The sequence below is a fragment of the Ambystoma mexicanum genome, chromosome 5p, assembly GCF_040938575.1.
Source record: "Ambystoma mexicanum isolate Mex_15411 chromosome 5p, UKY_AmexF1_1, whole genome shotgun sequence".
NCBI classification, from domain to species: Eukaryota; Metazoa; Chordata; class Amphibia; order Caudata; family Ambystomatidae; genus Ambystoma; species Ambystoma mexicanum.
In genome coordinates this window covers 588,746,933-588,773,874 of record NC_090930.1, presented here as the reverse complement: position 1 = coordinate 588,773,874, position 26,942 = coordinate 588,746,933, and the positions used below count along the sequence as shown (strand labels likewise).

General features: G+C 45.0%; 1 protein-coding gene across 4 annotated transcripts in view; it reads left to right on the top strand.

The window, feature by feature from the left end:
* The window catches only part of DIAPH2 (diaphanous related formin 2), a 5,141,990-nt gene that overhangs the window by 1,757,774 nt on the left and 3,357,274 nt on the right, over positions 1-26,942 (top strand). For all 4 annotated transcript variants that reach the window (XM_069612994.1, XM_069612992.1, XM_069612991.1 and 1 more), the window contains one exon: positions 5,419-5,537. In XM_069612994.1, coding sequence (XP_069469095.1) covers positions 5,419-5,537 — 119 coding nt within the window. The remainder of the gene's footprint in view (positions 1-5,418; positions 5,538-26,942) is intronic.

Genomic DNA, 26,942 nt, shown 5'->3' with positions numbered 1-26,942 from the left:
AAAGCAGTGCTGTACCCAGAGAGACCCAGACCAGCAGAGAGAGCTGACCCAGATCACTGTGAATTGCAGAGGCCAGACCAGAGGCGAATTTAAAACCCTGACCAGATCCGTGATGAGGCCCATTTCACTCAAGAATATAGTGTGAGTACCTAGAAAACTGTGCAGAACCAATCTCTAGTTAAAATAATATAATTCAATCTATTTAACCTAAGTAGAACTGCCTGATAGATCCAAAACTGTCACCTGTCATTTCTAGTTGCAAGCTGCACTTGTCATTTTGAGCTTTTGAAATTTGCAATCCCAAAAACGACCTTTATTAAATCGCTCATATCTCCGTGACCGTTTGGGCTAGAGACTTGCAGTAACTTTCCTCTGATAGCTTAGAATCGTAGCTTTGAATCGCACCAAGAACCGCATTCCTACCCCTTATAGTTTTACCGCAATCGCGGAACACGCATCCGCGAATTTTACCGCGATTTGCAATTTCTTCACATGTAAAAACTGCTGCTGCTTGCTTCCATTTGCCAGAAATTCGTTTAACCTGCTAACTATCCCTGCCTCATTGCTAGTGTGAGCCTGGACTAATATTAACTAGATACCACTCACCCTGAACCTCTGAAAGGGAATTAAAAAGCATTTCCAGCATATTTCTCATCCATTGCTAGCACATATCAAAGCATTTGCCTGTGTTTTAAACTTCTGTCGTGTAAGCTTGCTGGGGTGAACTGAATCACATTTGATTGCATTTCTGAGAACTGTGTGTTTTCCTTCCATTTCCTTGCCTTGCATCAAGGGGGGGAGGGGATTGCCAGAGAAAAGTGATTACATTGTTTTGCTGAAATCATATCAAGTTGTTTTCTATACTGCATTTCATTCATTCAACCTTGCATTTCCTTGAACCTTATAAAGCATTCTCTACCACATTATACTTCTGTACCTATTTACCAGTGTGCTACCTTATCCATTTCATGTCAACTCCTTATTGACTCTAGAGAAGCGTGTTAGTGCCAGATTCTCCGTTATTAATCTTTATCATATCAGATTAAGTGTGCTAGTCAATTATTAATTTATTATAAAGTGTGATATATATATATATATTTTAAATTATCAAATAAACCTTTTAACTTGCAAAACAGAACTACTTCTTGGCTCAGTGGGGTCAGGAGGATTCCAACAGAGGGGTGTTACATAGGGGTAGTCATCCAGAACGCATGAACTGGACCTAAAGATATATCAATAAGGGTTTTCATTCAGTATTCTAGACTAGGCGTTAACTTAGCTGTAGTGCTGAATTGAATCCTCTTACAGGGTTTTGTATGGCGGACCTGGCTCAATCTCCTGCCAGTTACTGCCATGAAGAGGATGTCTTATGCGATTCTCCCTTTTGAGTTGTGAGTTCCAGACCTGAGCTTTCCCCTGGTTTCTGTATGGCAGACCTGGTTCAATCTCCTGCCTGGTACTGTCACGAAGAAGATGTCTTATGTGATTCTCCCGTTGGAGAGGTGGGTCCCAGATTCAAGCTTTCCTCAGGTTTCAGTATGGCAGACCTGGTTCACTCTCCTGCCAGGTACTTCCATGAAGAAGATGAATTATGCTGTGTTTCTTTTGTGGGTACGGGTCCCAGACCCGTGTTTTTTTCCTTTGATTTTCCTCTGGCGTATTCCTTTGCCAAGCATTGCCACAATGAAGATGGCTGGTGATGATCTTCCTTTTTGGATGAGGGTCCCAGACACTGTTCTCTATGCTTCCTTCCATGTGATTATTACTGTCCTTTGATATACTATGGGGACTTTCCCCTGTACTGGGAAACCTTTCATTGCTTCCCCTCCTGTTGCCTCTGCAACCATTCTGTGCTCCTACCAACCATTCCGATAACCATTGTATGTTTAGGGTTGGGCCCAGCGTCTCCTGGTCAGTGTCTGGATCGTGTCTCTGTGTTCAGGTCTTGCGTGGCTTCACTAGCTCTCTGGCGTGCTCCGGCAGCTCTGCAGCTGTTGGTCCCTTGCAGGCAGCACATCTTCCTTCGACTGTGCTGTCAGGCTTCTGCACTCACCTGGACCTCTGCTCTGCCTGCTTCTTGCCCGGTCAGTCACTGTAGGACCATGTGTGAACGTCGCTCTCTCCACGTTCTGTTCATCAGCCTCTTCCTCCTGCTGTCTCCTTCTCTGTTCCTCCAGGGAGGGATTGACAACTGATGAAGTCCTTCCTTTGTCTTAATTCAGAAGGGTCACTGACAACTATTGCTATTTCATGTTTGTCAAAATGCTCTTCAGTGCTCCTCACCTCCTCCCCATCCTAGTACATATCAAGGAAGTCCTTGTTAGTTCATCCTTACTCTTCCTTGTTTCAATGAATGTTTGAAATGCAGTCTTACAGACATACATAGAGGTAGGTGATATAGAAGTGTGGTTCATATGATAGGAGGATGTATATGGTGCTAGGTGAAGGGTGTCATACCACATTCTCCCTAAATGGTTTTCCTTGACCACAGAGGGGGGGGTCTCTCCCCATGAGATCCTCCTGCTGTGTACCAACTCCAGAGGGACTATCAGGAGCAGCCTCACCGCCATGCGCTCATAGGAAGGGGCTCGGCTTGGGGAGAAGTGACATTTACAGATTTGTCATAATAGCCACAAGAGGGTCCTCCAAAACTGTCCACAAGTGTTACATCAGAGATGTGGCATCGGACTTCAGCATGAGCATTACCACCCCAACACCCCAATTTCAGCCTCCTCATCCAAGCACAAATCTTTAAAAACATAAACAGTATGAATATTAATATGTTCAGATATAGCATATGCAATGTATTGTCATTCTGTGATGTCCCTCGCCTATATCCCCCAGGATGTCTTCCTCACCAACCACCTGCTTCACATTCTGCTTATTGATACACATGAGATATTGGCCCTATTAGCACCATGGTCCATGCCGCTAAGGTTACAATTCCGCCATGGTGGATGGCGGTATTACCGCCCCATTCCAAGGTGAGTGGGGCGGTAATTCCCCATTCACCATTTGCCCTTGCCCATTCCCATTTTTGCCCCCATAGGGCATAATGGGAATGGGGAAGGCGCTAATTACGGCACCGTAAATTACGGTGCCGTAATTAGCTCCAAAGTCCCTTTGCGGGTTGGATTTTTAACGCCTGCTAAAAGCAGGCGTTAAATACCAACCCGCAAAGGGACAATTGTAATCAGGCATTAAGGGTTAACGCCTGAGTTGTAATGAGGGCCATTGTAAATCAACCGGAAATGGATTGCTCCACTCACTCTAGTTTTGCTTAACTAGAGCATTTCTTATCAAAATGCTCAAATTTCACTTCAATTAATACGAGTAGAAATTGGCATCTATGGAAAACGTTATGTTTGAGAAAGGGGATATGCTAAGCAATGTGGTGCCATACCGATTTGCTTGAAATACATGTAATGCCCAATTTTTCTCTCTAATGTGCTTGCGTTATACGTTATGCTATTGTGAGAATTGTCCAAGGTTTTCAAACATCTCTGCATTTTATTCCTTCTTCTTACCCAAGTGCTTTAGTTTGTCATTTTGCCATGTTTGCATCTAGTACGTTTTTTGCGTGGACACATTTAATTTATATTGATTTTATTTTTCACTGAGTTTTGTCCCTCATTTGATTGTTTCAGCCACATTGAAATAGTGTGTTTTTATTATTAGATACCATTTTTAATATTTGGATTCTATATGCTAAACATGTATTCAATAATATAAACACAAAAGAGAAAAAAAAAAGATGCAATGCCTCCTATGATCAAGCCAGGATTTCATTGCTGCTAGTAGCATGGGGCTTTTGCATAAGCAGCCAAAGCTTTGCAGCATAGAAGGGTTGTGTTTTCAATTTATTCACATTGGGATTCCCAACTCTAATTTAGACACATTTTACTGTAAAACGGTTTCCAGGTGCGGTTTCTTAGTTTTTCATTGATAATACCATGATCTTGTACAAGGACAACATTTTGGGTATTTATTCTTGTATACATGAAATTGCAAGAGGTTAATGTTTTTTGTTTGTATCTTTTGTTTCAGACGGGGTCGGATTACCTATAATTTGTTTATAGTTGTTCATTTGATCAGAGATCTATGCATCTCCTTTGTAAGAGACTGCCATCAATGGATAGTGCATTTTGTATATGAATACTTTGCCGCAGGTCATCAAGGCAGGGTATTTTTTTTTCCGTATATTGATTATATAGTTATATCAGAGAAATATTGAAAATGCTGAAATCCCTTTTAATGATGGTTGTGTACAAGAGGGACGATATTCTCAGCTCTTGATTACACTGATACTAGAAGGTTAGTTTGTAATAAGGTGAGCACAGCTTTTCTGAGGGAATTTCTGAAAGAGATGAACAAATTAATATCTGCCAATGCAGCCACCTTTAAACCCAGTATTTTTGAATAGTGAAGAATGTGAATTGACAACTACATAGTTCTTGGTTTTAGGTGTGTTATTGTGTGCTAGAATGTAAGAATCCGGCCTGTTTAGGTAAAGTGCTAGATTCATGTAGTCCAATATATGTGTGTGTGGGAGTGGGGATTAAAGACAAATTGGCCTGATCACAAGTTGGGGTGGTAGCCCTTAAATGTAGCGGTAAATGTGTTACTGCCACATTTAAGGATATGCCCAATTTCGAGTCTGTCGTGTTTAACCCGAGCTCTGAGCTGGGGGAAAACATGCCGGGAAAATGGCAATTTCCGACGTAATTATCACCAACAGTATTACTGCGCAGTAATTGTGCCGAAAATTCCCCATTGGGACCAATGGACCCAATGGGACATGGGGACCAACAGTTAGCGGCCAAACCGTGATCCGGCGGTAATTCTGCTGGACGGTGGGTGCTATCGCAAATAAAGTTGGGTGGTATCCCAGCTGGGATACACCCAACTCATGATCAGGCCCAATGAAAGTTAATAGAATAAGAGATGATTCCTTGAACCAATACATTGGAGGAGCTGGACTTGGGTCATTCAGTGTGCTCCTCAGTCAATTTCTACTTAGACAGGGGAAGCTAGCAAAACAGGTCTTCCTGATAAGAATAGCATTCACACATAAAATAAAATCAATTATTTTAAAATGAGGTGTTCATTCTCTATTCCTGAATAGTTTGTGTCATTCCCCATAAATAACATACAAGTTACTGGATGGGGAGCTTGGGAGGTGTTTAGGTGCAACGACAGATGTATGTGTTTGCTCTTCACTAATATTTATTCCCTGGTTTTATTAAGGATTCGTTTTTTTGCAACTATGTTTACTACTGGGAATGCTATTGGTGTGATTTTTCTTGACAAACAGGGATGTCTTAAAAAAAAACAACTATGGACTCACCTACATAAAATGCATTGTTTGCCATTATTTGGTCAGCGTGAACTCATGTATCTTTCCTCTGTGTTTTCCAGACCACAGTATTACAAGATCATTGAAGAATGCACGTCACAAATAGTCCTGCACTGCAGTGGGATGGACCCGGATTTCAGATACCGAGGACGGTTAGATGTTGATTTTACACATCTCATAGGTAGGTTTAACCCAAAGTGACTACGGGGTTATCCAGACGTGGACCACTTATTCACTGTGTGGTAAGAGTCTTGGTTGTCTGGGGTTGCTGATGGTACTCTTGTTCAGAGAAGAATGTGCAGTATGTTGGTTCTGCACTTTCCTTGTGGGTTGGACTGCTGTGCAAATGACTATGTGTCGTCTATGAAAGGTAAAATGAGCTAAAACATGGTTGTAAACCCTTCTGGGTGGCAAACATCCCACAGAACAGGTTATTTGAGCCATGTTCATTCTTAGACATGGGGCCCACGCATGTATCTAAATATTCTTTATCTGTGTATTCCCTTGACGTGGTCCCCTGCAGATTGCCATAGCCAGGCCAGATGGGTAGGGTTGGCTGTTGGATGGTTTCAGCTGTGGTCTGTCATTTTAATTGAACTCATTGATGCTCATCGTGTTCACAGGAGTGCGACTGCTTATTATGAGTGCCACCATGTTGTCCTACCAGTAAGTCTGTGGCTGGGATTCAATTGATTTCTTATGTGGTGTGTAAGGAACTCATGGTGGCAACCGTAAAGACAGACACAAGTGATCATAGTTCAAGGGTGTTTAAACTGTAAATTGCCAATTCCTTACAACTAATTATAGAAAGAGTGTGAGATAAGGGTTTCAATAAAGAAACAAGTGTACACAAATAATAAGTCAGGATGTGATTGCCAGGGGTCTCCCTTCCCCACGTTTTAAGCACAGGACAAGAGCTAACAAATCCATTACAGCTATCAGGTTCTTCGATGGTTAAGTCTCTTGCCTTTGAGGGCCTGATATTTTATACAAACAAACAAAAAGTTCTGTTTCACTTTTGTATTTGGTGACATGTTTCACCCCTAGCTCCCCCTCTTCTGGCCGCAGACCACTCACAAGTCGTATTTGACAAATCACTTCAACAGTTCCTTTCTCAATGAACTTTGGGTGGTGACTTTTCACCCCAGATCTCCCACCTTAGGGCTCGCCCCCCTTTCAGTCGTCAGCCTCCCTCCTTCGGGTTCACAATGGCTTTTCTTTCATTTGTGAATCACAATGGGGGTCATTACGAGGTTGGCGGTAGCCGTGCTGGTAAATACCGTTCATGTATTTTCTGGTGCCCGGGAATGGGCCATTACCAGGTCCTTGCAGCACCGGTGGACCCTGTAATTGCCCATTCCCAGGCGCCAGAAAATATTACTCCCAATTCCCATTTGAGTCCCATTGGACTCAATGGGAATGGGGAGGATGGATGCACCGGCACCATTTATCAATGGTGCCGGTGCATCCGTCAAGGTCTGTGAGCGGGTGCCGTTCAGCCTGCCAGGTCAGACCTTGCAGGCTGAAAGGCACCCCGCTTGCAGAACTCGTAGTTTGCCGGTCCGGAAACAACAGTACCGGCAAGTTTACCAGTACCGTTGTTTCCGGACTAGCAACATTGTAATGTCTTTTCAAACATTTTACTGAGGACATCCCTCTGCCAGGTTCACTCCTGTCAACAAGCTGTTTAACTTTTTTTGCAAACTCTTGCAATCGCGAGGCCTTTTAAACATGTGTGATTTGTTTCCATTCACTTCACAATCATCCGACGGTCAAAGACTTTCAACTGTACAGAGGATTTTACAAGACTGCTGTATGACCACTTTGACCCCTCTTCTCACCTTTCTCATGAGGGCTTCAGGTAACTGTAGTTCAATAGCAGGATAATCACCTAGAGTTTCTCAAGTAAATACCCACGTGTTTGATTCTGCTATGCTGGCTTTCCCCTTTTCTTATAATAATAGTTCTTTGTTTATTCAAAGTTCAATTGGCCAATTACTATTTTCCTTCAACACAGTTCGGTTTCTTTATCAATCTCCCCTCGACTCGCCGGCTGTGATGAACTGTTCTGCTTTCTTGTCTGTGGAGTCAAGGCCGGTACCATTGGGCCATTCATCTCTCCCTGGCTTGGCTTGGCTGTCAGTGGAGGCAGCGCCAGGCTACTGTAGACAACTGCTGCAACACATGCTGGCTCACAGTCTTACAATTCCTTCCCTTGAGGATTCACAGGTCTCTGTCGATAAGGGCAAGGTCATTTCTCCCCTTGGTATCCTCTCGTATCACGCCGTCCTTCTCCTCTGTTTGGACTGCTGGGCTGAGTTAGCTCTCATATCATGCGGTCTGCCTTGCTCGTCCTGTGCTGTTGTGCGCTACCTTTTATCCCAGTGGGGAAGGGAAAGGGCCATCAGGTGTGTGTGATTCTGGTCAATTGCCTGACTTTGCCTGACCCTTGTATTGGAGCATGTTGGGCAAATGGCTCTGGTGTTAGCCCGTTGTATTTCGTGTTGTACGAAAGTGTTCCTGTCAGAAAAGTGGGGGTGCAGCGTTTGGAATATCCTATTTAATAGGGAAAAGGTGTACAAAGAAGGGGGATAACCCATCTCACCCATCGATGTCCCACTCCCACTCCCCAATGACCGCCCCATCCAGGTGATCCTCCCGCACTGGTCCACACCCCCAGGAACTACATCCAAAAGCGATGGCTGTTTCCTGGCCACCAGGTTGACAGATCGCCAGGGACTAGATAGGGAGACACATTTCAGGTTTCTCACAATAGTTATCGAGAGTGATGTGATGTTGTTGTTTGTTGACAGCAGATATGTTTTGTTGAGATAATCGTTTCTATACTCCCTTGTCTTATGTTTTGGTTTCACACCCCTATATCACAATGCTGCTTTCAAAAAGTTGTCATTACCACACTATCTGAATTTTGGTATGTTACACATGAACACAACATTTCTCATTCCTTTCATGAGATACAATACAGTCCTGTTTTTTATTTATTTTCTTTTGAGAGCTTGCAATCAATAAAAATGTATTATAAAACCAGAATGCAAATAAAAGAACAGGACTGGATTAGCATCTCCTGATTTGATGGGGGCATGCTAAAATGATGCTATCAGTGATGATTACACAGCATCATTAAGTTATTCTTAGGAACATGGTTATAAGCTTTTCACTTGTGCGTCCTTGGCCTCAATTTTCTTTTTTCTGTGATTGCCTTTTTTCTTTTTTCCTGCCTTTCTCAATTGCCATTTCTTTTCTATATATTAATGACCTCTGAATGAAGAATGCAAGTTTGCAATGTATTATTTTCACGGTGTCATTTCCGTCAGTATGTTGTCTGGCTTGATGATCTGATGTTGCTGTTGTGATTCACTGATACAGGGGCACCACCATGGGATGACCTAAGAAGTGTGATGCTCACACAGATAGTGTGGGTATACTGGCCTCTTGCTCGTAAGGGTGAGACCTCTTAACTTCTCCACACATATCTTCTCCTTCCATCATAGGATATCCCTCATTGAGCATCTGGTATCATGAGATCCTTCTTAACCCGCAATACATTTTAATGAAACATAGCATGAAAATATATTACTTTATTGAACCATTATACTGTCTCTAATGTTGACCAGTCCTCTTCGACACTCCTGCTGGGGGCATTGGAGAGGCTGTCCTAGTGTTGATGGTGTAAGCTCCATCTCAGACTGTGGTTCCTTTCTATCTTCCTGACCTTGCCAGCCATCAGGTGTCCTCCTCTCACCTTAACAGCCTCCGGGTACCTTGAAGGTTTTCTTTTGGAATATCTGGTTCATCCTCTTTATGGTGGTTTTGGATCCTGTGTAGCCAAATGCAGTTCTGGGGCACTGTCCATGGAGTAGGTTTTTTGAGGGAGGCGAAGCTTGTACTGAGTGAATTGAATAAGAAAAAGTACCTCAAAGAGGGCGTGTCCAAGACCTCTTCTGCTGCTTTCGTTTTGGTGGTCTTGTACTTGCTTGGTCGATTCTAAGCTGATCTCAGCTACCTGTCTGGATTCATGATCGAGGGGATAGATCAAACCTTTCTCTTCCAAAGCCCTTCCCCTGAGAGAATCTCTGAATGCTTTATTTAAAGTTCTCATATAACATTCAACATCTCCACTGGGCCAGGCCCAACACAGGGAATATGTTGGGTCTACTCCACAAAAACGTACACATGCATCAAATTCCTTGCTCTGGAAATTTCGCCCCTTGTCAAAGCATATGGACTCTACTAGACCATGGCCTTGAAACCGTTCTTCCAGCATATGTATCTTAAATTGGGTAATCCCCCAAAATAGCAAAAAGAAAATGCCAAATGTGCTTTCAAGGTGCATTTATCACAAATGAAAACGATAAATCATCTTAGACCTAATGCGGTTTGTGGGGGTGTTCCTCGCTCCCCATATTCAGTATAATGGATTTGGTGGCTCTTTTCCTCGCTATTTCCGAGTTGTACAAACTTGCATGGCGGATATCCGTGGTTGTGTTTGTTTCGGATGTACGTCAGAATGACATACATTGAGTTCCTGCCTGCCCACTTGCTTGCGTATACGAGTGAGTATTCTTCAATGAGATTAAGAACACAGAGTGACCACGGGCATGAAAACTGTAAAGATTGTATTTATTTTATTTATTTATTGAGCATTTATAAGGTGCAGTGTACCTGAACAAGTGTTGACATGCATAATTCAATATGTTTTACATTTTTGCGATTGGGAGAAAGTAATGGGCACAACGTCCTGGAGTTGTGTGCATTCGGCAATTCTGTGTTTTCATGATACATCGCTTTGAGCCTAGGCGTGTATTGCAGCATGGTTTTCGTCAGCATGATTTTAACGTAGAACCTTCAGTTCTGCCATTGTGGATGACACAAGCCTGACTTTAAGATACCTGGAAAATTCTTCAAGCATGACTAGAAAATTCTGGCTATGGTGCACTGATCCAAAATCAATATTCAGAGCTTGATACAGGGTGTGGGCCCTATGAGGAGACTCAACAAGGAGGGGGAGTGGTTGTACTGGCCAACCACCACCTGGCACCATCTGCAGCTGGCGACAAGCATGTCCACCTCCTTTTCGACGTCCGGACACAAGACATATTCCTCTAGTCTGGCTCTGGTCTTGCTGGCACCGCATGTCCCGAGTGTGGATTACTCATGGGATGGGTTCTTGTGGAATGACCAGTCAGGGCCCTCACAGTAGAACCCCTTCTGAGCCCACTGCTCATTCAGTTAAAACTCTCCAGAGGCCCTGTAGGAATGCCTGCAACACCACTGTTGTGTGAGTCTGTGCCACAATTAAATTACGCCATTGATTAGTGTGTAGTTATTTGGTGACTCCCTCCATTACTTCTTACGTTAATGTGGCCACCACTTTCCCTTGCACGGAAATGGAAGTGGGCATCAGGGGCTATGTGAGCATATTTATGAGCTCCTTAGTTTTCTGTCAATGTCTTTGTTCTGGGGAGTCTTGGATTGTGGGTGTTGCGACAGATAATCTGCAAGCTGTTGTGCTCTGTCTTTAAATGGAACGGTGACCCGTAAACCTGCAGCTGAACAAGCAAAGATTCTGTTTGTATTAGCAGTCCAGGAGTGCATCCTAGCATTATGGAAGGAAGTGGCTTCTGATCAGTTATGACAATTATTGTGGTCAAAAATATACAACTGGTAATAGTCATATCCCTGCAGGACTGCTAGCGCTTTTCACTGTACCTCTAAATAGCGTTGCTCCTTGGGTATCGAAGGCTTACTGGTGTAGGCTATAGGCCACCTTGCGCTGAAGTGGTCCAGTTGGACTTGCAGTACCCCTAAGCCCACCGGGCTAACCTTTACCATGGTCTCCGAGTGTCTTAATGCATCAAAGAATGCTGTGGTTGTTTCTGCAAATAGTGCGCATTTGATCTCTTCATAGGACACCTGTTGTTTTGGGCCTCACGCCCCCTTGTGATAATTCATTATAAGTGCTCTTAGTGGGATTGTGAGAGTGGCTAGGCTAGGAATATTTGAGCAAAAAATTCACCATTTGAGGAACCTTTGTATGTAGGATGGCGACAATGGTGAGATGGCCGCCTCAGTAACCTCAATATTGTAAGGGACCAGTGAGGGTCCTTCTTCTTGGAATCTGAAGAATTCCCACTTTTACTGTAGGAACTTGCAGTTCTACTATTATATTGTGAGACCATGCTGTTTGGGATTCTGGAAGACTGAAACCAATTGTTTCAAATGGTCACTTTCTGACGACAAGCAGATAAGTGCGTCATCTCTGATGTTGAGCCCCATTGAGAGTCCCACAAGCACACCTCTGATTGCATGTTGAAAGACTGTGACATCCGATGAGACACCAAAGCTCAGTCTTTTGTTCCTGAACAGATCAATAGACAATGCAAATGTCAGTTTCAATTGCTGATAACATGGCATCTAAGGGTGACCAGATGTTCGGTTCATTGTGGAAAAGACTGTTGAACCACATACGTTTGCAATATTAACATTCTTGGAGTTTGGCACAGTTTGTCACCACATATCGAAGCAAATCCTGACCTCCGCTGGTGTTGATGTTTGCAGGCCAGCCAGCACTATTCAGTAGAGCAGGGTGTGGGGACATCCATCTTTTTAATTGTGTCTGCACCTTCAAACTTCTGCAGTTCTACCTCCACCGTCTATCTTAAGCAAAAGAGTATTCTTTGGTGTTGTATCACTGCAGTATAGCTGCGGGAGACAATATGGAGTTTAACCTTGTGACCCTTGAGACACCCAATACATTTGAAGAGGTCTTTGTGTTCTTCCAGGAGTGTCTCAATGTTCTCTTTATATACATTGAATGGAAAAAGAACTAATCCAGTTTCTTCAGCAGTGTCTAGGATTAATAACTTGTCTTTGCCAGTGGGTTACATAAAAGGTGGTTGGAGTTGAGCAGCGATTGTGAACCATCCTAGTGAGGAACACCCCATCTAAGGAAATTGGGCTTGATCCACCTTTGGTGAAAATGTATAATGCGGTTCCTGCCAGCCATGTTGCAGAATTAATTCATGTCAAATTGGACCATTGCCATCAAACTCATTGATGGGCCAATGTTGCTGAGGACGACCACATGTTTGATAATACTATCAAACTACAGCATGGTTGGCAGTTCTTTGTTTTGATGCACTGACATATGGGAAACACAAATAAAACATCTTCAATGTCTTCATTGTTGTCAGGTCCCAGGCTCAGCACCATATTCCCTTTGGTTACTGCAGCTACTCTGGCCTGCCTGCTATGGTCCTGGAAACATGGTGGTTTTGTTTGTGGTGTGCATTGGCCTGGGCACCCAACATGTTTTAGTAAAGTGATTGGCCTACCCACACCTCTTTCAATTCTGCCCTGATGCCGGGCAGCTATCGATGTGTGGACACAACCTCCTCAGAAGTCACAGAATGTTCTCCTGTCTGGCACCTGCTTTTCTGAATGCTGGCACAACTGCTTCTTCTATAAATTGGGCCCTTACCATCTTCACCACTTCTATTTGCAGTTGTTTGATCACCTCCTGCATGTGGTATAGCCTGGTGAAGGCAAGCTCATGAGCCCAGCTGATCACCAATATGCATTTATTTATTTGTATTTATTAATTAAATTTGTATAAGCCCAAGGGCATTGAGGCGCTGTTGCTTCCAGGGAGTTAGTTACAAGGAGGTACAGCTGAGAAATGCATTTACAAGTTCGTACATTGATATATTAGTGTGCAAAGTCAATTGATAGGAGTACAAACTAAGAAATACATTAGTGGCTAGTCAGGCTGGGCTGATGATGATTGTTGCACACTTGTTGTACGCATTGCAAGGCAAGGCCAGGTTCCTTCAAAATGTGGCTTCACATTTGGGAAGAAAAGCACTTTTGTGTGATTTGCACTCAGATCATGTTGCCCTCATCCCTCATAACAGTGGACATTGCCCTCTGTCTCATTCCAGGTGTGAATAGCAAAAAGTGATTCCCCTACCCCTTGGATTGCCTGGTGGAGCTGAAGTCTCTAATATTTCATGTTTAACACATTTGTGATGTCATCTTTGATGTCTTGAGTGTGTGTTTTAGCACTGCCCGGTGGTGGCGCACGTTATGGTTGCTTAGCTTACCATAATTTGGAATTTCAGTTTTTTTTGGTTTTACTTGTAACCACAACGTCCCTTTAACAACGTTTATTCACTGAATTACATAGGTTTTTATTAGTGAAACTTAACCATAATGTTGCTTTAACAAAGCTTTTCAGTGAATTACTGGGCCTGCGGTAGCTTATGGTTATAAGTTATGGTTAAATTGTTCAACCCATAGGAAGAGCATGTTTTGGGTGACTTATAACTTTGCCCGCCCTTGACAAATCTTTACAAAACTTTGCAAAAAATGTTTTTCAGATTGATCCGTGAAGATTGGTGAGGTTTTGAGCAGGGGGGTGGGCAAAGTTTTATATGGGGGGTCCAAAATGTGTGGTTTTCCCACAGACACAACAGAAGCAACATTTTTAGCTAATCAACCATAATTTGGGCAACTTGTTGATATTTAGCACCTTTTGAATATTAATATTCTGACTGTCGGTGAACAAAACCACATGGTTTAGATATGTCAGTGAACAAAAACAAGTGGCCCAGATATCTTTGATGTCCTGGGTGTTAGTCTTAGCAGTGCACAATGGCAGTGCAAGTTATGGTTGCTTAGCTTACCATAAATGGAGAATTTCTAGGGTTTATCAGTTATACATATAACCACAAAGTTCTTTTAACAACATTTTTTCATTGAATTTCATAGTTTTTTATTAGTGCAGTATAACCATAAGTTTTTCAGTTAAAATCTATTACAGTAGGGGCCATGCAGTTATGGTTAAGTTGCTAAACCCATAGGAAGAGCACTGCTTGGGCGGCTTATAACTTTGCTCCCCCTGGACGAATCCTCACCAGATTTAGCAAGGAAAGTATATGGCACAATCTGAATGTTTTTGCTAAGTTTGGTGAGGTTTGGTCAAGGGGGGGTAAAGTTATAGGGGGCTCCCTAAATTTCATTTTTATGGGAAAAAACTTTGCTCACGCCTACAGCCCAAACCGCTGGACGGATTTTCACAAATAAGCGGCAGGGGCGGCGGCTTGGTCCCAAAAGCATGCTTTTGTTAATTTGGTGTAAATCCAACCAGTAGATTTTTTTTTAAATGACCGAAACGTAAGGCCAAAAAATTAGTGATATCTATGCCCGCTCCGCGGACACACTTCCCTGTTCGCTCCGTGGACAGGACACCTATTGGCTAATAGACTTGCGTCATGTCCGGGACACACAACGTGTTCACTGATTGGTTGGCGTGAAGTGTGAGGTGCGTCAGATTTTTGGAAACACCCACCATCTTGGATTCATAGACATTGGCCGGTGTCCGCGGACATCGCGGTAAAACATATTAAAAAACAAAATATTGCACTTGTCAAACTTATCAAATAATCTCTGGAGGGTTGAGGGGTGATGAGGATAGGATGGAATATGGCCACAAGAAGCAAAAAACAGGATGTTTTTCACAGTGAAATTCCGCGAACAGTCCAAATGTTCGCAAACAGTCCTGTGAAAGTTCGCAGACACCTCTGCATTACTGGTTTGGTGAAAAGCAGTTCTTAGATGGCTTATAGCTTTGGCGCCACTTAATGGAACTGCATGTAATTTTGCAATAATATTCCTTACCTGATCCCAAATGAGTTTGCAAAGTTTGGTGGGATTCTGTCACGAGGGGGCAAAATTAGAGGGGGGTCCCAAAATAATGTAAAGGCTTATAAATGAGGTGCAATTTGACGGATCTATACTTAATTTGGCAAACTGATAATACATATTAATATAAATGTTTTTCCAAAGTTTGGTGGGATTTTATCAAGAGGGGGCAGAATTAGAGGGGGATCCCAAAATATTGTAAAGGCTTCTAAATGTGGTGCCATTTGACAAATCTACACAAAGGTTTGCTAAAAGATTATAGATCTAGATATAAATGTTTTCGTAAAGTCTGAATGGATTTTGTCAAGTGGGGGCTAGGTTATCTGACGATTGTATGTGCATCATTTGACACTTTTGAAGAAATAAAAGATGGGTGGATTTCCAGCAAACTTGTGTAAGGAGCTTTGAGAAGGACCTGAAAGCATGGTTTTGCAAATGTGCCTGTGATTTATTTTTTGACAAGTGTCATAATGTAGGTACAAAAAATAGTGATATACCGTGACTGAGGTGTAGCCTGTGGCCATGTGCAGTGGCCAGATTGTCCGAATCATGGAATAAGGTCATGATCCGGACAATCTGCTAACTGCCTATGACCATGAGGGACAAAACATGGGGTTAAAGTGGCCATGTCCACCTGGGACTGTCTTTGTGGTAAAGTTATTCGAAATTGCGATAGATCAGAAAAGGAAGAAAAATGTGCTCATAGTAATATGGTCATAGAGTTCTCTTTTTGCCTTCTGCAGGCTGCCATTGAAATCGAAGAGGGTCTCTGTTTGGAACCCCGCCTTCCCTTTCCATGGTGGCCATCTTGGAAAAGGATTTTTCATCCTACACCGGAACAACAGAGGCGTCCCGGTATAGGAAGAAAAATCCTTTTTTTAGCACCCTGGGTTCCCGCTTTGGAAACCTAAGGTGCTAATGGCCTTCATCCCCCATTACAGGGGCTGGAATGGGGGGATAATGGTCAACAGGCCTCGTTATCCACTCTTGTTTCGCTTGTGCTGATAACTTGGGCTGCCGGGCTGGTATCCACCGTTCCAGTCCCTGGAACGGAGGATGAACGCCACAATATTCCCATTAGCATAACACAAAATGCAAACGGAGATGTTGGTAAATCTTATTGAGTCTATGTACTTTATTGAGAAATATAAAGTAGATGGAGTTTTTGTTTTTTAGTTCTATTTTTTAACTGTGAAAGGTGGTTCCTAAAGTAACGTTCCTTTTGTTGTTTTTGGATGTATTTTTGTTTTTTTGGCAGGAGAGCTAAGAACAAATGGTGGGGAGGGAAATGAGGGAAGAGGCACCAAACACTAATATGGAGGGGTAGGTGGACAGTGGAAAATGTTGCATGTGTGTTATTTCTAAGGTAGGGGGCAGAGTTTATCATGCTCCTTGATTACAGCAGTGGTTGTGGCTCTTGGGGAGGAGGGATGGCATTAGCTGATGCCATTTTAAAATAAATAGCAGTTTTGCTAAAAGTACGTACTGTGTACTAGATTGTATTTTTTTAAAACATTTTTATTAACTTTTAAACAACCAATACAAACAAACTTACAGTGCAAGAATAAACAATAATCAAATACACAGTGCTGCATCCAGGTCCACTGCTTCTCCCGTTCCCACCTCCACGCCAAGCCTACTCGCTTTCTTCCCCGCTGCTGCATCCTGCATTAGGAGTTCCTCACCCATGATACTCCTTGAATCCTGATCGCTAGGGTCTTCATTCATGAGCCCTGTGTACTAGATTGTTAATGGATAATGAGTAGGAATAGGTGTTGGAGCTGTGCAATGGACATTTTGAAGTTGAAAGTTCCTAGATCAGTAGAAAATGCAGTTCTGAACTATCCACGAACCACAGATCTTATCGTGAAGTGCGGACGGGTTCTCGGACACCTCAACATGCCTTGCGCCAGCGTATGGTCATGTGGCACTGTCCGGAAAGTTTGCAATGAAGGCAGATGTTCGTAGACATCTAGGGATGCAAAACTAGTTGAAATAGTTGCAAAAAGTGTATAGAAGTGTTAAAAATGATTCTAGAAGGTGACACTTTGTAAATTGGACACAAATATTGCTATATTGGGTAAGTATGATATTAGTAAGTTGTAGGAAAATAGCATGCACTGGTAAAAACCCATGACATTCACTGAAAAACCTTTGTTAAAGGGACACTATGGTTAAGTTGGACTAATGAAAACCTATGAAATTCAATAAAAAAAAGTTGTTAAAGGGATGTTATTGTTAAGTTGGACTCATAAAAATCTATGAAGTTCAATGAAAACACTTTGTTAAAGGGACGTTATGGTTAAGTTGCACTAATAAAAACTTCGAAATTCAATTAAAATACTTTGTTAAGGGGATGTTATGGTTAAGTTGGACTCATAAAAACCCATGAAATTCAATGAAAAAACTTTTATTAAAGGGACGTTATGGTTACAAGTAAAACCGAAAACCCCCAGAAATTCACCAGTTATGGTAAGCTAAGCAACCATAACTCATGCCACCACCGTGCACTGCTAAGACTAAGACACAGGACATCAAAGATGACATCATAAATGTCAATGGTGACATCACTGAAATACAAAGTTTTTTCAATGAATATATATATATAAACATCTTTACAATCAAAAACGGCCCCATCTCTTCAAAACTGCAATGCATAACAGTCATCTACAGCAAGTGCAGTTTAGCACACACTTCCCTTTACTCGCATTTAAAGCTGCATTATATCCATAAATTGATTTATAGCATTGTACCTCCATGTTTTGCTTAGACAATTACGACTATATTTGTTTCTATCTCTGCTTTAGAGACATGTAAACCTTTGTATCTGTGTTCTATTTTACTTTGGCGATATGCGGAGCCATGATTCTGCAATACATACGCAGAAATATATATTTTATGTAGTCAGTAAAAATCAACTGAAACCTCTCTTAGTAACCTTGGTATGCATGTTGCATTGTAAGGAAATCTGCAGCATGTTTTACATTCCCAATTCTTAAAGGTTTATCCGAGGTACTTTAGAGATACGGTTGTGTGTAGGTAGACACCATGGGCCTAAAGGTCCTGATCTGCCATCAATCGCTATCTCTCCATGAATACATAATGACAGCCGTGATCAATAACACCGTTCGAAGCATGCTAAATGTGGGAGAATGCACTGTGAAATTAAAGATGCTTTTTGAATCGAGTGTTCAGCCAACCATGAAAAATACTTATAGCCTCATAGTTGTTATGATCACCTGCACAACAATAAAGAGGGGTGTGCGCTGCAAAGTCTGATGGCTTCGCCTATAGTGAGGCCTCGCACATATATCCATTCAACCGGCAATCTCTTGCTTTCTCAATAAAGTAAGGACGACTATTGTGGTGTTGCTTTTAAGCTGTAATTCACCTGTCCATAAAGACAGATATTGCTGGAATAATTAAGTGGGAAAAATATAGGAGTTCCATTGTATCATACACCAACCTAATGCTCTCTAACCCCCGCCCACCCAAAAAAAACACCCTTTCTCTGCATTGTCTCTCCCTTGCTGTGTCTCTCTTTCTTTCTATGGCCCTCATTACGACCCTGGCGGAAATGGGAAAACGATGGCGGAAATGCAATACCGCCATCGAATAGCGCTCGGTGCGACTATGACCCGTCACCGCAAAGTACGAAGCCATTAGCGACACCGTAGTGAACGCCAACGCTAACTGCACTAAGCACACGCGCGCGCGCCATGCCAAACCGCAAACACCACCATGGTGCAACGGTACGCCAATTCCGACCCTAGCGGACATGTACCTAACGCCATCAGGCATGGCGGAATGGACCATTCCGCCATGGTGAGAAGTACGGCATCGCGAATCAACCGTAAACGGCCCCACTGAGTGCCTGTACACCGCTCCCTGCCCACAAAGTACAACTCCCTGTAGGTGCAAAGAAGTCACAATGCAACCATTGAAAAGTACAAAGCACCCATGCATGCCAACGAACAAAAGCAACACAAGAGGTGCCAATGGGAACTGCAGGGCACAGATGGCACGAATACAGAAGCCATCCCAATGGACATGACCACAGTCCCCCACCAAGAAACGCACGCAAACACAGGCACCTGTGCCCAGCAACAATCCGAAAACACATCATTCCACCAGTCCACCTGGCTGACCGGCATCTGTTACACAAAACCCAATCCCCCGCCCCTGAGCATGACAACATTCAAACTGTCACATTGGCAGCCCCCATCCCTGACCTCACGGGCTCAGTAGGCAAACGCGCCCAGTACAGTACCACGCAACTAAACCCCGAAGCAGGAACCCAATGCAGATCTCCTCACAATACATCGCCCCACAAATAGGCACATGCCACATCACTTGCAAAGAAAAACGCTACACGGGCCAAATCCGATCAGAAATTTAATGCACAACTAAATCACCAAGCCCATACAGCCATCAGGCCACGAACTCAAAAACACATTCCACCATTGAGGGCTGCATCCGCAAGAAATGACCATCCACCACTTGTGTGACGCCCTGTTCCAGCATGGTACACAGAGCCACATTCACGTACGAAAAGGCTACATGGAAGCGCACACAACCGCAGGGCCGTCCCAATGTGGAGGCACTAGTCCAGCTGAAAGGCCGAAATGTTGCTCCGAGCCACCAGTACTGCGTAAGGGCATGTGGGCCACTGGCGATCGTCCCATAAGATCGTAATGCTGCTCCACCGATTAACACGAAGCAGCAGGTGTTGGGAGTAAAATCCATCTGCAGGAGTGGCATACAGATGGCAGTGGCAAAAGGGGAGGAGATACCTGTCAACCAAAAGAAAAGAACAAGAACAGAATGGCCATCAGAACCACATACGAACAACTCACTTCAATGAGCACACGAAATCCACAGCCATATGCATGCTAGCCCACTCCAAAGGATCATCACCACCCCAAAACCACTTGCGACTTATAACTCCCTATATCGAGGTGTAAACACCATCACAAACGAGTGTACCTGTGCATGCGTCTGCCATAACAGAATCCATCAGAGGGGAATGTTAACGTGCATGGACACAAGTGTCTGAGGGCGCGTCGAGACAGGGAGGGCTCAACAAGGCCAGATAGACGATGGTCCCACTATGGCAGCCCTGCATCACATAGCGTAGGGGAGGCGGATAGATCCCAAGAAGCCCTGTACATGGCAAACTCTGCATCAAATCACCTGCCCATGCATCCATTCGTCATTCCCTCATCCCGGGATCAAAACGCCTGAATAATTACTCACATGACATTAGAAACGTCCATTGAGTCTGTGCGTAATGCAGGCCTGCTAAATCCACAGTGCCCCAGCCCGTAAATCCAGTGTTGTGAAGTAACATGTATTTGGGAATGGCCGGCCTCATCGCCCACGTAGCTATTGCGCATCCCAAACTATTCATATCAATCATTGCTCCCTCGCCATGGGCCCTGTCTCAAGGACATAGAACAATAGAACGTTATATTTGCAGTCAGACCTGTGGGCATCTCCTCGCCGCTAGCTGGAAACCGAAAGCGCCGCCCTTCGAATTCCTCATTTGCAACATCACGTCGAGAAGGCATCTGTGGCCGTTTGAAATCACTAATTATTCCATCGAGTGCGGCTGTGTGTGAAAATGGCAACTGCCTTCACCCACAAATGGGACGCCCCGCCCGTCGTTGCAACTCGGTACAGTGATGCATGAGGGCCCACCGTTACTCGAGTACTACGTTCCACTGACCCTTCACAAGTCCGTTCGCGACTGCACAGATAGTATGGGAAACAATGGGACCACAGCAGAATTAACATATCAACCAATCTTACACGCCCATCGGGTAAAAATACATGATTGCAATAGCAAGATACCATTCCCCGAATTGCAGCGTAGTGCGCGGGACGTGCTCGGCCAAAGGGGAGAGCAGTTTGCACAGGTGGAATGAATCACCACAGGTGGAGGCCATACAGCCTGGAAACACATAAATTGCACACCCAGTCTCCTCCCACAACCACAGCGAAATGCTACCGGCAGGACTCGCGATGTTGGCCCTGGGGGACCTGATAGCACTGCAAGTGCTCCGACTCCAAGAAGAAGACGAACAACAACTACAACCAGCCGCACGGAGGAGACGCAGGAGGAGGAGGAGGCCAAGGCAGGGCCAGCAAGGCCCAGCAGCACAGCCACTACCACCACGCAGGCAGCCCGCAATCCCACGCCTCCGAGCACATCCGTTCAACCTCACTGATGAGCAGATCCACACCCTCTACCGTCTGGACCGGGACACCATAGCCGCCATTGTGGACATGACACAGGCTGACCTTGTCAGCATGATAGATAGCCCAACCGCCATCCCACCCCTACTGAAGGTGGTGTCTGTACTCCACTTCCTGGCCACAGGCACCTACCAGCACACAGTCGGACAGTTGCATGGCATTTCTCAGCCACTGTTCTCACGGACACTATTCCAAGTGCTCGATGCCCTCCTGCAGCACGCAGACGACTACATCTCCCTACCACGCTCGGAGCAGGAAATAACCAACACATAAGTGGGATTCCATGCACTTGCCGGCATACCATCGACTGCACCCATGTTGAATTGGTCGTGCCACATGCCATGGAGGCCCAGTACCGCAACCGAAAACAATTTCATTCCCTGAATGTACAAATGGTGTGTGACTCCAACAGGATCTTTACGCATTGTTGTGCCCGATTCCCTGGATCAACCCATGATTCCATGGTCTTGAGGAACTCCACCATACCACGCTACATGGAGCGACACGCAGGGAACAGATCCTGGCTACTCGGTGAGTCTCATTGCATGCATGATGATGTGGGGTATGTGATTTGGCAATGTACTGGCAGGAAGGGGGGGGGGGTGTGCGTACGTATCAATGGCATCCCACATCCTACGTTTCTCGTCCACATACAGGTGATGCTGGATATCCACTGAAGAGATGGCTCCTCACACCAGTCCGGAACCCACGGGACCAGCATGAGGAGGACTACAACCATGCCCACTCACGTACCCGTGTAGTCATTGAGCAGGCATTCGGCCTACTGAAGGGCCGTTTCCGCTGCCTCAGCAGGTCTGGCGGGGCACTCCTGTACCGCCATGAGAAGGTTGCAAAGATGGTGATGGCATGTGTCATGCTCCACAACATGTGCGTACGTAGAAATGTGCCCATGCCCCCTGACGCAGAACTGCAAGCACCGGATGATGGTCATGATGAGGGTGGGGATGTGGCAGCACCTCAAGGAGTCTGCGAGGCACAGGAGGCCCGTGACATTCGTCAGCATCTCATTGATGTATGCTTCTAGCACTCATGCCTGGTGGCTGATACATGGACACGGGACACGTGGCACTGTGTGTGTCTGGAACATGCACGAAATGGACTGTACGCCTATGATGGCCTAGTACACAAAGATCAATGTCCACACATCTCATTGGTTGATCGTGCACTGTTTATGGCATATGTGATATCATGTTGTACACCCTATCGACCCGCCACCCAAGTGAGCCCAACACACCCCCTCCACCCTCCTACCTCCCCCCCGAACACCAGTGTTCAAAGATGCTCATTGTCAGTGGGCTGTCGCTATTGCATGCCCCCTCTGCGGGTATCAGGGGCACCCCTGCCTGTGGAGCGCCGGGTCCTCCCAGATCTACGTTGGGGGCTGCCCTGGACGGAACTTGCAACGGATGATGTGTCTGCCTGCTCACGTCCATGCATGTCCCTAAGGGTTTGCGAGAGCTCAGTGAGCACACGGCGCATTGCGGCAAGTTTGGCACATACGTCTTTGGACGTCGCATGCAGTTCCCCCCTCAGGCTCTCGGTGCTTCTCTCAATTTGTGCCCTTAGTGTCTCTGTGCCTCTCTCCATTTCTGCCCTAAGTGTCTCAGTTGATGTTTCTATGTCTGCCTTGGTGCCCCCACATTCATCGGCATGGTCACTGAGGAGTTTGGCCAGTTGCTGCTGTTGTTCGATCAACTGGTCGAGGGACTGTTGCCTCTGCTGGGCCATGGCCATTTGCGGGGGTGTCGCAGAGGGGCTGTTGACCTCATGTTGCCTTCCCACAGGGCTTGGGGGGGATGGCCAGTCGTCGTCTTGTGGGTGCCCCTGCGTGGTATCCTCATGTTGTACGGGATGGGACAGACAGGGGGATTGGGACAGGTCATGGATGGATCTGACTTCGGCATCCCCGTTTTCTGTGTCCGAGCATGCTGCCATCAATGGGGTGTCACCTATGGTGCTGCTGCCACCAGAGGCAGTGCCTTCTGTGGCATCCATTGGGGGGACCTGTGGTGGTGGTGTTGTGGGCATGCTGGCTGCTGGGGTGCCTGTTGATGTTCCCTCCTCTGTGCTGCCACCTGATTTGTGCTGCTGCCGTGTCTTGATGCGTGCAGCTGAGGTGGAGGGTCTCTGGCCGTTGGTCTTGGCCCTCTTTGCAGGTGTGCTGGTAGGGGTGTCCTGTTGCTCGTCGTTTGGATCGGACCCTGTGGTGGAGTAAAGGAGAGCGAGGGTCATTGATGGGTCTTTGGGAATTGGAATGGCATAGTATCACATGCTTTGGGGTGGTACCTGAGGGTGATTTGGGTCGGGGCCTTGGAGGTGCTTTGATTTGTGTGTGGAGTGAGGGTGCAGTTGTTTGGCAGCCTGCAGTTAGGGTGTGCCTGCTGCACGTGTAGTGCGTGTTTTAGGGGTTTTTAATTATTTATGTATTTATTGTGGTTTTTAACGTGCGCTATCAGGCCGATGTGTGTGGACGTTCTCCTGGACATGTGTTTCTGTTGCACTATGTGGACGCATGGTACTTCACATGGATGGACTGTGTGGATTGTTTTATCTGGCCCACCTACCTGAATCTTCGGATGTCTGCACTCCTTTCTCCATCCCTCCGACTCCCTCAATGCTCTCCATTCCGATGGTGGAGGCACAGATTTCTTCCCAGGGGGTCAACTTGATGGGTGATTCAGGACCTCCCCCGGTGGCTGTGGCAATGTTGCGGTTGGCAGAGAGTATGCTGCGGACGCGTATCCGCAGGTCGTCCCATCGCTTGCGGCATTGCTGTGGGGTGCGGGGTGCGGTCCCCACCGCACTTACCCGCTGTGCAACCAGAGCCCATATGGCCTTCTTGTTTGCAAGTGCCGTCCTGGTCATTTGCGTGGAGAAGACCACGGCAGCATTCTCCTGGAGGGTCTCTGTTTGCACGGTGAGTTCCTCATGGGAGAAGTGGACCTGCCGCTTGCGGTCGCACGCTTTCTTCGCTGCTTTTCCCATTTTTCTTGGTTTCGCTAGGGTGGTTGACGGGGTGGGGTGTGTCTCAGGGTAGTGTTTTTAGTGGTTGTGTGGTTTTAGTGTATTTATAGGTGTACGCCGGGATGTTTCCCGTTCCGGGCCCGTGTTTTAACTCCCGTTTCCGTATATTTCCGGCCACCGTACTTTCCGGTAGGCGCACACTGCGGTGACCGCTAAGAGGGGTGGCGGTATTGCACCTGGGGCGCCGTACGGCGGCGGTGTGGGCCGTTTTGGGGTCTTTTCCGCCATCGCGGACTTTGCACTTCCGCCATGCCGTGGTGCTCGTGCCCGATGGGTCGGAATGGGCCGCACTTTGCTCCTTCGTGCAATGGCGGAAACGCTATTTACGCTGTGGCGCTCCGGTCAGTCGATTTCCGCAAGGGTCGTAATGAGGGCCTATGTGTCTCTGTGGGTGAGAATCGCGTAGTCCAGTGCATGTTTGCAACACCCACCCGAGCTATTGCTTGCATCTGAAGAAAGAAAGAAAGAAAGAAAGAAAGAAAGAAAGAAAGAAAGAAAGAAAGAAAGAAAGAAAGAAAGAAAGAAAGAAAGAAAGAAAGAAAGAAAGAAAGACTGACTGGGGGAGTTGCTGGGGCTGTCTGCTACCAGTCTTTCTCTTTTAAATTGCATTACTCTTTCACTCTCTCACTCTGTCGCTGCTCTTTCTTTCTCTGTCTCTCTGTCTCTTTAATGATTAGGAATCACTTACGTCTAAGTTAGCTGCAGCCACACCAGCTGTTCATGACAGCTGCAAATCCAGGTAATGAACTGCTATCTTGGGGGACGGGTGGGCTGTAATTTTTATGTGTGTGTGTGAAAGGCAGACATTTTAAAAAAAAAAATGTGTATATATATATATATATATATATCACTGTAAAAACTTTGTGATGCCATCTTTGATGTCCTCAGGGTTAGTCTTAGAATTGCTCAGTGGTGGCACGAGTTACGGTTGCTTAGCTTACCATAACTGGCAAACTTATGAGGTTTTTCAGTTTTAATTGTAACCATAACATCCCTTTTACAAAGTTTTTTTTCAGTAAATGTCATGGGTTTTTACCAGTGCATGCTATTTTCCTATAACTTACTAATATCATACTTACCCCAATATAGCAACATTTATGTTCAATTTATAAAGTGTCACTTTAAAACTCTGCCATTTCCCACCTTCTAGCATCGTTTTTAACACTTCTATACACTGTTTGCAACTTTTTCCACTGTTTTTGCATCCGTTGACATCTGTGAACACCTGATGTCATCGCGGACCTTCTGTACAGTGCCACTTGTCCATGCACTTGCGTGTGACATGTTGACGTGTCTGCGAACATGTCCACACTTTTTGATCAGGTCCATGGTTCGAGGACAGTTCAGAACTGCATTTTCTACTGCTCTAGGAACTTTCAAGCTCAAAATCTGCCCTTGCACAGCTCCTACACCTAAACTTACTTATTATCCATTAACAATCTAGTACAAAGCACATACGTTTAAGAATATTAACAAAACTGCTATTTATCTTAAAAATGGCATCCACTATTGCCATCCCTTCTCCCCAAAAGCCATCCACGAGGTGGAGGAACTACACAACAAAAAAAGCACAGTACTTCCAGAGACAATGAAGATGACCAAGAACATGAGGCGGAGGTAGTGCCTACCTCTAGCAGCCAGAGAGAATGATGGGTTTGGCAGTTCTTTACCACTGTTGGGAATGTACCGATGGCTAATTCTCCCAAAGGGAAATGCACTGATTGCAACTTTGTACTCAGTCGCAGACTACCTGCACAGTACTCCTACGGGACCACCTTCATGCACATCCACACCAAATCCAACCACTCCAGTGCTCTCAGAAAGGTTGTTCCTTTCTTAGCAAGTAGTGGGCTGTCTTCCTCCAGCTCATCTTCCTCAACCAATACTGTAACCACACAGCCTGACAAACACGCACCATTTCTTCACATTTACTTTTGTTGCTGAGTGCCCTGCATTATCACCCCCCAAGCAGCTTGAATTTAAGTCACCTGCAAGATTAGATACAGATCTTTATTTATTAACCAGTCATCTATCAGCTCAGTAATGTGATATATAAATGCATCTAATTCCATGTTTACTTGAGTCCAGCAAAAATTGATAACCAATATTCACTTAAACTTTGTCACACAAAAAATATCAATGGCTGCAGCCAAGATCCCCAGAACAGAATTACAAATAATTTCGAGGGTTTTCACTTTGGCATTTCTAGTGGCAATTGGCAAGCCACTGGATGGTTTTCCCCATTCGGTCTGATTGCCAATAGCTGCACTATGGAAAACCGGTCTGTCCATATTTTCGATTGTAACCAGGTTTCCTGGAATAAAATGATGTCATGAAGATCAAAAAGATGATGGGATCCCTCGCTCAGCATAAAGCTGTTATATCCACAAGTGTTAGGAATGCCGTCCCCCAAATGGTTCCTCTGTTTTCCATCTTTATCATTTTCACAAATTTGGTTTGTGTAAAGCAATTATTTAATTACCTGTCTATCTGTGTGTACTAAGCAGCCACATTTTAAGAGTTCGTTACTTTCATCCAAGATGAGTTTTATTAACGAATG